The 14,147-nt window shown below is 41.0% G+C and overlaps 1 protein-coding gene across 4 annotated transcripts in view; it reads left to right on the top strand.

Annotated features, from left to right (window-relative positions):
- Dip2b (disco interacting protein 2 homolog B) overlaps window positions 1-14,147 on the top strand; it is a 237,333-nt gene that overhangs the window by 122,652 nt on the left and 100,534 nt on the right. For all 4 annotated transcript variants that reach the window (XM_048364373.1, XM_048364381.1, XM_048364358.1 and 1 more), the window contains exon 3: window positions 6,735-6,863. In XM_048364373.1, coding sequence (XP_048220330.1) covers window positions 6,735-6,863 — 129 coding nt within the window. The remainder of the gene's footprint in view (window positions 1-6,734; window positions 6,864-14,147) is intronic.

Here is a 14,147-nt window from a genome sequence, read left to right as displayed (position 1 = left end):
TGCTTGCCTCCTACACATGAAGCTCTTGGTTCGATTCCCCAGCACCACATATATGGAAAACGGCCAGAAGGGGCGCTGTGGCTCAGGTGGCAGAGTGCTAGCCTTGAGCAGGAAGAAGCCAGGGATGGTGCTCAGGCCCTGAGTCCAAGGCCCAGAACTGGCCCCCCACCCCCCCCCCCAAAAAAAAAAAAGTTGAAAGAGCCACAGAAATGTGGTTACTATTGCTACCCTGACATTTCCTGTTTAAATGACTTCACAGGTTGCCCATTGAGCAGCTTAGGACAAATGACCTGACTTTCTAGTCTCACTTTTGTATCACCCTCCTCTTTTTGTGTTAGCTTCACAGATCATCCTTAGACTTAGCAAGGCTTTGCACCTTCACTGAATGTCTATGACCAATTGTAGGTATGGGTGTGGCTTTTTCCTCTCTGTGCCCAGCCAGGTCCTGCAGTGTCTCATCTTTGAAACCTCAGACAAGTCAAAGTCTCCATTATGTGAGTTTAGAAAGCCTTGTTATTTTCCTTCTCAGCCCATGCCACAATAGAAAAGCTTTAGCTGAATTAGTGGCCATTGGCTTAATGCATTCCTTTTCTGGACACCAGCACGAAGACTGATTCATCCCTCAAAGTGGAAGTATTTTGTTCTGTGTTCCTCAGAACCCATCCTTCGTACTATCATATTGCTGCACATGTGAATAGCTGTTAAATAGTAGGTTGGGTTGAAAGATAAGTTGACTTGGCTTTTTTCCTGTCTTCCTGAATGGAAAGTTTGTGTAGTTTGAAACTAGTAAAAATCTACTTCTTCGGTTTTACCATTGTTTATTGAGTTCAATACAAACATATAAAAGTTTGACATCTCTTTCTACAAAGATCAATAAATTATGCGCATGTTAACTGTTGAGAAGGAGGGCTTTGTGTTACAAAAGAGTTTAAACCTTTTTTTAAAAAATCATAACTACTAAGTAAGTAAACCTTCTATTATCATCACTTAAACATAATGCTGACCCCTAGTGGATACTTGGCTGGCTAACTGAAGCAAAGAACTCCCAGCTGATGACCTCAAAGTTGTGGCCTGGTGACCAGCAAGGGATCTAGTTCTTTGGATCTCTGTTACAGTTTACAGTAGAATTTAGCACTTACAAAGAAGTCTTAAGCTCTGGGAAATGCTACAACTAGAGGTGCACCTAAAGTGGTAGGTGGACCTAACGTGGTAGAGTAAGAAAGCTGGAAAACAAAACAACAAAACCCCCAACAATCAAATGCTGGCTGCTGGTGGCTCACATCTGTAATGCTAGCTACTTTGGAGGCTAAGACCTAAGGATCACAGTTCAAAGCCCGCACAGACATAAAAGTCTGTGAGACTTATGGAAGTAGTGCTGTAGCTCAAGTGATAGACCTTTAGGCTTGAGCACAAAAGCTTAGGGACAGTGCCTAGTCCCTGAATTCAAGCACCAGGGTCAGCATAATAAATAAATAAAAACTTAGGTTGTGAAGCTGGTAGCTTCCATTCCAGCACTTATGTATATTTAATGTATTTCAGAATTGCTTTGATTTTGTACAAAATTTAGTTTCTATAAACAAAAAAATCAAATAATAAAGAATCGTGAGTATCTCATTAATATATCATTTCAAATAGTTAGAGACCTTTATATCCCCTCTAATCCTTATTCCTTATGCTTACAGTTTTTTTCCACATAGAGTGGTAATCATATTTTATACACAATATGTTGTATTCTTTTATCACCTAACCATTATTTCATTGAGACCCAAGTGTCTTCATATTCTACATGTTTTCATCTTTAACAGCATACAGTATCTCATGTGTAGAGATATGTTGAGTTAGTCCATATTTTATTCAAAACACGCTAACTTGTATTTTAACACCCCAGGTAATTTCTGAGATCTGGTTGCAGTGTAAAACACTGGGCAAGGAATGATTCATCTTTTGACAGCATCTGCCCAGTGAGATTACATAGCCTACTACATAATGCTCTCCACCCTCTCCATTTTCCCAGACACTTCCCTCCTCTTCCTTGATAAAGCCCACGGTTCAATGGTATCCTGCCCTATTCATAATAAATTGATGCTCTTACAAGTAAGCTAAGGTGGGAAAAAACCTTCCCAAACTTGTAAAATCTGTTTAGAACATGGTGTCTTTCTCCTTTCACTCCAAAATACACATTAGCTTGCCATTTGGAACAAAAAAAAAGGAGATAACTGATTTTAAAATGGAAAGTCCTGCTCATAGTATCATATTTGTCTAGAAAGGAATACTGAGTAAAGTTATTTTAATAGGTCACGACCTTCAAATTTTGAAAATGTAGTGTTTTATTTTCCCCTTTACACATAGTTATTTCTTTGAAGTTCTATAATGAACATCTCTTTTGGGGGGTACCATTGGGGCTTGAACTCAGGGCCTGAGTTCTGTCTCTAAGCTTTTTTCACTCAAATCTGGTGCACTGCCACTTGAGACACAGCTCCATTTCTAGCATTTTGGTAGTTAATTGGAGATAAGAATCTCATAGACTTTCCTGCCTGGGCTGGCTTTGAACTACAATCCTCTTAGCCTCCTGAGTAGCTAGGATTACCTTGCCTGAAAATCTAATTTTTCCCTCAGAAAAAGAGAACTTTAATTTGGTGTGGTAGTGCACACCCATAATCCCTGGCACCCAGGAGTTGAAGGCAGGAGGATCAAAAGTTCAAAACCGGGTGGGCTATATAATGAGACCTTACCTAAAAACAAACAAGCAAACAACAAAATTCTTCAATATCTAGAAATTAAAATGTATATAATTGTTTATAAAGATTAGCTACAGGGTTTCATCATTAAGTTCTCCCATTAGATTTAAAGTGATTTGATTCCTAGGAATTTATGTAGTGTTTTCTTCTTTACAACTTTGTACACTTGAAACAGATGTATGACACATGGAACAAAGTTTCTCTCTCAGAAATCTGTGCCCCTTTGGCCAGTGAGAACTACTCCCTGGACATACTGAAACTGCAAAACAACATTTCTGTAAACTGTAATGAAATTCTTGTCATGATTTCAAGACCTCCCTCAAAGAGGCCTGTCTGCCCTGACAGCTGATTCCTGTGGGGACTGAGATGAGCACTGCAGAGCTTGCATTAGTGCTGCCAGAGGCAAGGCCTGGTGTGTGGCTTTGCTTTCAATGCTGGTGCAGCAGGGCTCTTGGCTCCATGTTTTCACACTTTCCATTCACATCAGAAGATTCTGTTTGTGGTACATTGTCTTGGGGTTGGAGCTGTGATAACTTGTAGCCAATCTTGAGTGGAAATGTGCATTTTCTCTTATTCTTCCTTAAGTAAATACATCAACTCTCATTTCCTCTATCACCTGTCATTTCTTTGCAATTTTATTTTTTAGCCCATAATGTATTTTGAAAAATGCCAACTAAAAAAGATGAGAAAAGAATAGTGTGTGTGTGTGTGTGTGTGTGTGTGTGTGTGTGTAGTGTTTAGCCTCTCAAGTAAGAATTTATCTTCTTTATTTTTAACCCTTTGGATGATTAACTGTCAGATTTGGAAGCCTGTTTCTTAATAGAATGATTTGGTCTGTTCTGCCTACTTTATTAGCAAACTAGCCAGTAGAATTTACTTGTAGTGTTTTAAAAGTTAGTGCTCTCCCTCAAGCCATTTTTTTCTTCATGTTTCCTTCCTGTAGGCATTATCTAGCCATATAAATAAAAATAGCCCCTTATGAGTTTTTGTTATCTGTTTAAAGTTGTTAGAACCTAATTCCTCAGTGAGTGGCCAAAGCATTATTTGGAATGGCTTTTTGCAAAATCTTTTGCATGATAGCAGGTGTTTGGATGCTTATAGGTTTTTCTTCCTCCTCCTTCTCTTTTTGACTGTTTGTTAACAGCTTAACTCCAAATCTTGAATCCTTTAAATGTTGCTAAACTAAATTAATTCTAATTGTTTTCTTTTATAGAGTCAGCTTTCTTTTACCCCTTTTCCTGTCCTCTTTGGTTGGGAACCAGTAGAATTAGACAGATCTCTGATTTGTATGCTGGCTCTGTGATTTTTTTTTTTTTCAGTAGTGGGGCTTGAACTCAGGCCCAGGACACTGTTCCTAAGCTCCTTTGCTCAAGGCTAGCACTCTTCCACCTTGAGCCACAGCACCACTTTCAGTTTCTGATGGTTAGTGGGAGGTAAGAGTCTCACAGACTTTTCTGCCTGGGGCTGGCATTGAACTACTATACTCAGATCACAGCCTGTTGAGCAGCCAGGATTATAGGTGTGAGACACCAGCACCCGGCCTGGCTCTGTGATTTTTCAGTCAACTAATTTTGTGTCTCTGTTCCTTATCTATAAAAAGGAAAAGCCAGTAGCTGCAATTTCATAGGCTTATTGTGAGGAACACATAAAAGGCCAGATGTGTTTTAGGCATTAAAGACCATACAGGTCTCTGTCATAGCTACTCAGTGCTGCCTTTTACAATGTGAAAGTAGTCCAATAAATGTGTTTATAAAAACAGCAGAGTTAGACATGGTTGGACATGCCTGTAATCCCAGCATTTTATTGAGATTAAGGCAATAGAGAATAGTGTTAGCCTGAGTCACAAACAAACAATAAAAAGCAGACAATGGACCACATTAGGCCCATTGGGCTACAGTCTGTAGACCACTTTCAAGACTATTAAAAGTAACATTGTGGGCTGGGGATATAGCCTAGTGGCAAGAGTGCCTGCCTCGGACACACGAGGCTCTAGGTTCGATTCCCCAGCACCACATATACAGAAAACGGCCAGAAGCGGCGCTGTGGCTCAAGTGGCAGAATGCTAGCCTTGAGCGGGAAGAAGCCAGGGACAGTGCTCAGGCCCTGAGTCCAAGGCCCAGGACTGGCCAAAAAAAAAAAAAAAAGTAACATTGTGGGCCTTGGAGGTGGTTTAGTGATAGAGTGCTTGCCTAGTATGCATGAAGCTCTGGGTTTGATTCCTCAGCACCACATAAACAGAAAAAGCTGCCAGTGGTGCTGTGGCTCAAGGGGTGGAGTGCTAGCCTTGAGCAAAAGAAGCTCAGCGACCGTGCCCAGGCCCTGAGTTCATCAAGCCCCAGGACTGGCAAAAAATAAAATAAAATAAAAGTAATATTGTGGAAAATAGTAAAAATTCAGCATACCTGAATGGACTGAAGTGGACTGTCAAGAGAATCTAGATTGATTTTAAAATTCAGTTTATGCTGGAGGACCAATGGAGAAGATAAATACGTGTCAATATGTCATGTATGCATGTATTGCATGCATGCAATAAAACAATAAAACCTGTTGAAATTGTTTTAAGAAATGGGAGGGGGAGATGAAGGAAACAGATGAAGATAACTTTGATCCAGGTACCGTGTGTGCGTGTGTGTAAACATCAGAAATTTCCACCTTGTACAACGAATATATGCTAATAAATCTTTTAAAATTCAGTCTAGGGGCTGAGAATATGGCCTAGTGGTAAAGTGCTTGCCTTATATACATGAAGCCCTCAATTTGATTCCTCAGCACCACATATATGGAAAAAGCCAGAAGTACCACTGTGTAGAGTGCTAGCCTTGAGCAAAAAAAAAAGCCAGGGACAGTGCTCAGACCCTGAGTTCAAGTTCCAAGGTCTGGCAATAACAACAACTAAAAAAATAAAATAAAATTCAGTCTTTAGCCAGGCACTAGTGGCTCATGCCTGTAATACTAGCAGTCTAGCAGTTCAGGAGGCTGAGATCTGAAGATTGTGATTTGAATTCAGTCTAGGCAGGAAGGTTCATGAGAATCTTACCTCTAATTAAGCTTTAAAAATACCAGAAGTAGAGCTGTGACTCAATTGATAGAGTGGTAGCATTGAGCAAAAAAGCTCAGGGACAGCATCCAGAACCAGGGGAACACGCACATGTGCACACAAACCCCACACACAGAATAATTCAAGTTTACAGCCTTAGAAACATTTTAAGGTGGGTACGTGGCCTAGTGGTAGAGTGCTTGCCTAGCATACATGAAGCCCTGGGTTCAATTTCTCAGCACCACATAAACAGAAAAAGGCAGAAGTGGTGCTGTGGCTCAAGTGGTAGAGTGCTAGCCTTGACCAAAAAGAATCCAGGGACAGTGCTCAGGCCTGGAATTCAAGCCCCAGGACTGGCAAAAATAAATAAATAACCTAGACCAAGGGTTGTAGCTCAGTGCTAGAGCATGTGTAGGGCTCTAAATTTGATAAAGCACTGTAAAAAGGAAGGAGAAAAAATTCTTAACTTTTTTTTAAGAAAAAAATCCTCCCCCATTTAAAATATTGCAATTATTTTTTAGAGGATGTTCTTCATACTTATCATCTTTTCTGTTAGTCTGCTAATAGTTATAAGGTATATTTTAGTCTGAATGTCTTTTTTCCCCCCCATACTGAGGCTCTTAAACTCAGAGCCTGGGCACTGTCCCTGAGCTTCTTTAGCTCAAGGCTAGCACTCTACACTTGAGCCACAGCACCACTTCTAGCTTTCTCTGTTTATGTGGTATTGAGGAATTGAACCCATGGCTTCATGCATTCTAGACTAGTTCTCTACCACTAAGCCACATTCCCAGCCCAGTCTGAATGTCTTTATATCAAATTTATGTATATACATTAAAGCTCACTAACCTTTTATTACATATAGGATAGTAGTAACTATCTCAGAATGTCATGAGAATATTTGATGTTCTCAGAAATGACAGCTGTTACTAGATAATCATCTTCCAAACTTCTTTTTTCAGAAACAGATTCAACAGTACAGAAAGAACATAGAAACCAGACACCTGCTCCACCTGCAACTCAAACTTCTGCTCCCTCTAAGTACCACCGAACACGGTCTGGAGGAGCCAGGGATGAGCGATACAGATCAGGTACGAAGGAATTGCAAAATTACCAGATGATTACTGACTGCATGAACTTTTATGCTGAGAACTATATAAATGATCAGTGTGGCTTTTTTCCTTTGTGGTACCAGAATGCTTATATTAATTTACTCATCAGTAATTTATTTAGTATTTATTATATGTCAGATATTACATTCTATGTTTGTTGACTGTATAGCATTTCTTTTTGTTTTGTCTTTTCTTTTCTTTCCTTTTTTTTTTTTTTTTGCTGGTCCCGGGGCTGAAACTCTGGGCTTGAAACCTGTCCCTGAGCTCCTTATGAGCTTAAGGCCAGCACCCCTACCACTTGAGCCACAGCACCACTTCCAGCTTTTTCTGTGATTAATTGGAGGTAAGGTCTCATGGATTTTCCTGCCTAGGCTGGCTTGGAACTGAAATCTTCAGATCATCAGCTACTTGAGTAGCTAGGATTTTAGGCGTGAGTCACCAGTGCCCAGCTTGTATAGCATTTGGTGTGTGTGCGCACACTAGTCCTGGGGCTTGTTCTCAGGGCTCAGGGCCTGGGCGCTGACTTTGAGTTTTTGGTTGTATTTAGTTTTGCTCAAGATTAGTGCTCTACCACTTGAGACATGGCTCCATTTCTGACTGTGTGTATGTGTGTGTATGTGTGTGTGTGTGTGTGTGTGTGTGTGTGTTTAATTGGAGATAAAACTTTTGAGAGCTTTCTTGCCAAGACTGGCTAAACCTGATCCCCGCCTCCTGAGTATCTAGGATTACAGGCATGAACCACTGGTGCCCAGCCATTGACTATACAGCATTTCTACTCTCAAGGAATTTAAGATGCAGAAGAGCCAAACAAGTACAAAGGCACTCTGAATAAATAAGTAAATAAGAAAGTGGGGGCTGGGAATATGGCCTAGTGGCAACAGTGCTTGACTTGTATACATAAAGCCCTGGGTTCAATTCCCCAGTACCACATATATAGAAAATGGCCAGAAGTGGTGCTGTGGCTCAAGTGGCAGAGTACTAGCCTTGAGCAAAGAGAAGCCAGAGACAGTGCTCAAGCCCTGAGTTCAAGCCCCAGGACTGGCCAAAAAAAAAAAAAAGGAAAAAGAAAGTAGGTAATTACAGTTGTGTGGGATGGTAGTGGGAGAATTTAGTGCAGCATTGGAAAAAGTAAGTGTTGCACAGCTCTTTGTTCACTAGTCCCTTAACTAATAGAGCTGGAACAAAAACTTGCAATGAAAAATGTAAAACTTTTAAAATTGTTATAACAAGACGATGTACAGAAGGGTTCGCAATGAAATTTTAAGTTAGTAAACCATTCAATCTTATTTCTTCTAGCCCAGAAAGTACTCCTGGGAGGGAGAAGTCAAGTGCTATGCTTGGCCATGAGAGTGTTCCATGTCTACCAGCACTGGAGTTGCCACTCTGGTGGCTAGAGCTAAATCTAGAGCTCTAGTAGGAAATGAGATGTAGCAGGTCATTTCCTGTCCACTGTGCCAGGAGTTGTCCCTGCACTACATTTCATAAGTTGCAGAATTAAGTGGAAAGACCAACTGGAGTATTATTTTACTCTTCCCAGAGTTTTGTCTCCCTTACATTAGCCAAGGTTACCATGACCTTTTCTTAAACTGCAAAATAAGAGTATAGATCACAGTCTCTCAGAACTGGTGAGAAGACCTGGTGAAGAGTTGCATCAGCTACTTTGTGAGCTGTCTTCATATGTATTTTCATACAGTGGAAGGAGCAGGTAGGAGCTATTCAGTCAGGGGAAAAAAGGAGGTTACACACTACACCAGAATTTTCCCTTGTACTTAAAACTAAGCAGCCATGGCAGACAGATGAGAAACAGCACCAGATAACTAGAGACAAAATTAATCCATAAAACTGAGAACTTAGAATGCAAAGGCCAGCAAGAAGTGGGAGATGAGGCTAGGGAAGATCAGAAACCAAATCTTGAGGAATCTTGAATTCCACTGGGATTTGGCAAAGTGGTACCCTAGTTGGATTTTTATTTGTTTTAGTAATTCATTCCAGCTGCCGTTTACCACAATTTCTGGTATTTTAGTGTTAAGAAGGAATTTTGGGAAAGGGAAGGACTGTAAGTAGTTAGTTATGTCTGCCTGATGCTGGTGGTGGCTTACATCTGTAATCCTAGTTACTCAGAAAGCTGAGATCTGAGGATCCCAGTTCGAAACCAGCCCATGCAGAAAAGACCCTGTGAGACTTTTATCTCTAATTAACCAATCTCTAACCACTCAAAAACTGAAGGTGGAACTGTGGCTCAAAGTGGTAAAGCACTAGCCTTGAGCAAAAGAGCTCATATCACCCATGCCCTGAGTTTAAGCCCCACAACCCACCAAACAAAATACTTTTGCCAGGTGCTAGTGGCTCATACCTAATCCTAGCTACTCAGGAGGCTGAGATCTGAGGATTGTGGTTTGAAGCCAACTTGGACAGAAAAGTCCCCTTGAGATTTATCTCTAATTAACCATTAAAAACCAGAAATGGCACTGTGGCTCAAAGTGTGGAGCACTAGCCTTGAGCACAAGAGCTCAGGGATAGCGCTAGGCCTTGAGTTCAAGCCCCACAACCACTCCCCCTCCCCCCAAAAAAGTTTTTAAGGAATGTCTTAGAAGGAGGTAAGCACATTCCATTCCAAGCTTCTGTGTGTTGCCTGATACCCAAGCCTGGTTTCTTAGTTACCAGTGTTGCTTCTGAGGCTGTTCCCATGCTTTAACCAGCACAGAGGGATTTTTAGCTTTTATTATTCATCCCTGGCTTTCTGAAAGTTTTATCTCCCCCCAACCCCCCGGCTTTTCTTTCTTTCTCATATATTTGTGTATGTATGATAGCATACATAAATAGAATAGAATTTAAAAGAAAATCTCTGTGTCCAAGATGATCACATACAAAAAACACTTTGTGAGCTCATCTGGCAATGTTGTTTTGACTTTTACTTACAGAAACCTAGCTGTGGTCTCTAGTCCCTGTTCTTTTGTAGCAGTGCTTTCAGATTATCCCAGTTACTAGAATTTATGGTCTATGAATCAAATATTTGGTTAGGTGCAAGAGTGCTGATTTAGTAGTAAAGTTTGGATATTTATTTGGGGCGAAGAGTGCTAGTGAGAGCAGAAAGAAGGGGTGAAGTAGAAAAGAAAAGATGATTTCCTAAAAACATCTGAAGATATTGAAAACTATGAAATTTTTGTAGTACTGTCATGAGGGGAACATGGAAGAGGCATGCAAGCTGGGTGCCAGTGGCGCACACCTTATTCCTTGCTACTCATAGAAGACTAAGATCTGAGGATAATGGTCCAAAGCCTGCCCAGGCAGGAAAGCCCATGAGATTCTTGTTTCTAATGCCAGAAAAGCTGGAAATGGAACTATGGCTCAAGGCAAGTGATAGGCTTGACACCACCCCCCCCAAAAAAAAAAAAAATTCCGAGACAAGTTCAAGCTCCAGTACCTGGGATGGGGGGAAAGGCATGCAAGCATTGGTCTGGAGGTGAAAAACATCACACTTTTCAATGTATTAGGTACTGCTCAACTAAGTATCACGTAAAACCCCAGTATATTGGAGAAATTAATGGTCTCTAGTGTCTCTGAACCAGAGACTTAAGTTGTAGAAGTTGAGAGCTGAATTTCCGCCTTTCCCTTGCTCTAACCTTCATAGGAAAGGTTGTTTACATGGCACATGCAAAAATAGCATAAGGACATAGGACATGCTTAGTAACACTTTAGAGTAAAGTGATGGTACCGAGAAAGGATTTAATAATGCTGGTGTCTATAGCTTGAAAAAGCTTTCATTTTATAGAGGCTTCCTAATACTTATAACATTTCAAATATCATAAGTTTATATTTATTTGGAGTTCTTATCATCCAGCCTTATTCGGTTCTTGATGCTTAACAGTAGGGAAGTCCTACATTTCAGATATACTACATATTTTTAGTACCTCTTTTTCTATTACTAGACACATATGGAATTGCTAAGTGTAGAATTAATGCATAAGATTGAAAACGAGGGCTGGGAATATGGCCTAGTGGCAAGAGTGCTTGCCTCGTACACATGAAGCCCTGGGTTCAATTCCTCAGCATCACATATACAGAAAAAGGCCAGAAGTAGTGCTGTGGCTCAAGTGGCAGAGTGCTGGCCTTGAGCAAAAAGCCAGGAACAGTGCTAAGGCCCTGGGTCCAAGCCCCAGGACTGGCCAAAAAAAAAAAAAAAGATTGAAAACGATCTTTCTGTAAGCCATTCTGATAACTCCTTTGATGTTAATCTCTTGAGAAATTACCCTCCCCAAACAAATCAACAATGAAACAAAAAAGGACTTTCAAGGAGTATTTGTATCACCTTCTTCAGCTCAAACATAGTGCCAGAAAATGATATCCAGCTTCCACCTGCTCCTGGCAGTGAAACCCAAAGTCAGCTTTGTCTGGGGTCTGAACTTCGGAAGTGATTTCTTTATCAAAGATCAAGATGAATTGTATGCCGGTGAATGAGTCAAATCCAGTTAAGAGGGCTGCCTGTTCTTATCAATGGGAGTCTTTGCTAATAGAGTAACTGTGAACATCTTTTCTATGGATAAAGTTCTGCCACGTTAGAAAAACAGTTGCGTGATTAGATTTGTTCAGGATCGGATGCTATAAATACTTGGGGCATGGAACAGCATACTCCATAATTATTAATTATACAGATGTTATGGGCTTCCTAAGGCTTTATCAGTATGAATATTCCCCAGGTTTGTCAAGTTTTCTATTGCATGTTTCCTGTCATATTTAATTTTTTTTGTAAATGTACTTTTTTTTTTTTCTTCTGCTGGTCTCAGGGCTTGAACTCAAGGCCTGGATGTTCTCCCTGAGCTTCTTTTTACTCAAGGCTAGCACTCTACCACTTGAGCCACAGCTCCACTTTTGGCTTTTGCTGAGTAGTTTATTGGAAATAAGACTCTTACAGGCTTTCCTGCCTGTCTCACGGGCTGGCCTTGAACCACGATCCTCAGATCTCAGCCTCCTGAGTAGCTAGGAATTCACACATGAGCCACCAGTACCCAGCAAAATGTACAATAGTAAATCATGCAGTGCAAGCCCTTGATTTGCTGTCAGTCTGTTACTGAGAAAGTGCTTTTCTTCAGTGTAATTGTCATTTATTTCCTAAAGAAAGCTAAGAACCGTTTCTTCTAGTTTGACATTATGGATGTCTTCTATTTGATAATGACATAAATTCAATAAAGTATGGCAATCCTGATTCTACCAAGTAAACCTTTGGGAATGCTAAAATTGTGTAATAAATAAAATACAGTAAAAATTATTTTGTTTAAAACCTCGAAAATGGCACAGTGGTCTTAAAGTGAAAGCTAAAAGTGGTATGTGGTGGTACATGCCTGCAATTTTAGCACTTTATGAGTTTGAAGCAGGAGGATCACAAGTCTCACGCTAATCTAGGCTACAGAGGGAGACCCTGTCTCCCCCCATAAAAAGTTATGGTATGATAATTTAGCAATGGCTTCCTTTTGTACCAGTACTAGGGCTTGAACTCAGAGCCTTAATTAAGTCTGGTAGGTCACAGAAGCAAACTGAACAGCTGGGAAATCCTGTGAGAAAGAGAAGAACTACAAGATCTTACCTTGAAGTTCAAAGATTTTCCTTCTTTCCAAGTCATTGCCACTTACATGACTCCGCTCTATGTCCTACAATTTCTTGACGTGGAGTTTAAAGTTCCGAAAGAAGGATTTGATTGATCCAATCTCTCTAAAGGCACATTTACAAAGCACTGAAAGTCTGGAAGGGTGGGTAGGATGTAAACTGAAGCCCTTCCTAGACAGGAAGAAATTGTGAGCTGGAAAGTCACTTTGGTTGTTTTCTCTCAGTAGGACCCCGTAAGAGGTTCTTTAAAAAAAAGAGAAAAGAAAAGGGAAGAGAGGGGCTGGGAATATGGCCTAGTGGCAAGAGTGCTTGCCTCCTACACATGAAGCTCTGGGTTCGATTCTCAAGCACCACATATATGGAAAACGGCCAGAAGGGGCGCTGTGGCTCAGGTGGCAGGGTGCTAGCCTTGAGCGGGAAGAAGCCAGGGATGGTGCTCAGGCCCTGAGTCCAAGGCCCAGGACTGGCCAAAAGAAAAAAAAAAAAGAAAAAGAAAAGGGAAGAGAAAAAAGGGAGGGAGGGAGAGGAAAGGAAAGGAAGGAAAATATACTACATACAACATGATCCTATTTTTTTAGAAATACCCAGTTAGGGGCTGGGGATATGGCCTAGTGGCAAAGAGTGCTTACCTCGCATACATGAAATCCTGGGTTCAATTCCCCAGCACCACATATACAGAAAATGGCCAGAAGTGGCGCTGTGGCTCAAGTGGTAGAATGCTAGCCTTGAGCAAAAAGAAGTCAGGGACAGTGCTCAGGCCCCGAGTCCAAGGCCCACGACTGGCCAAAACAAAACAGAAATACCCAGTTAGTTTGCAGTGAAAGTGGGGAATCAAGTTCTGTCACTATGATCATTTTCAAATTCCCATTAGACCAGAAAGTAGAGAGGAATTCTTTTGTGGCCAGAATCACAAACAAGTAACAGCTATGCTTGTCTCTTTTTAGGCGTCGCAGCCACGTTTTCTTTCAGACAGTTAAGCAAACACTAAGCTCCTGCATTGTTTTTTTTAATGATGAGTTTTTTTCTGGGCACTTGCTCAGGATGCATTTCATTACAGGTGAGATTCTGCCTGGCACTGATGCCCAGCACACTGTACTCCCTGCCCCATTGCAGTCAATCCCTTGTCTGGTGTGTAGCAGTTGCATAGTCATTACAGACTTCATTTTCCTCTTCTAAAATTATCCTTTATTTCTTTTGTTTCTATTTTTATTTATAATTGGTCTAAATCAAAAGGAAAATACGTAAATGCCATATATATGTTTTGGTGTTTGTGGGAGTCCTGGGGCTTGACCTCGGGGGCCTAGGTACCGTGCCTGAGCTTTTTTATTCAGGGCTAGTACTTGAGCCACAGCTCCACTTCCTATCTTTTTGTGTGTGTGTTTGGGTTGGTACTTTACTGGAGATTTGAGTTTCATGAGGGCTGGGAACATGGGTTAGTGGTAGAGTGCTTGCTTAGTATGCACGAAGCCCTGGGTTCAGTTCCTCAGCACCACATAAACAGAAAAGGCCAGAAATGACGCTGCATCTCAAGAGGTAGAGTGCTAGCCTTGAGCAAAAAAGAAGCCAGGGACAGTGCTCAGACCCTGAGTCCAAGCCCCAGGACTGGCCAAAAAAAAAAAAAAAAAAAGAGTTTCATGAACTTACCTGCCTGAGCTGTCTTTG

Source organism: Perognathus longimembris, chromosome 1 (genome assembly GCF_023159225.1).
Source record: "Perognathus longimembris pacificus isolate PPM17 chromosome 1, ASM2315922v1, whole genome shotgun sequence".
Lineage (NCBI taxonomy): Eukaryota > Metazoa > Chordata > Mammalia > Rodentia > Heteromyidae > Perognathus > Perognathus longimembris.
The sequence above is the reverse complement of the archived record's forward strand: the minus strand, read 5'-3'. Positions and strand labels throughout refer to the sequence as shown.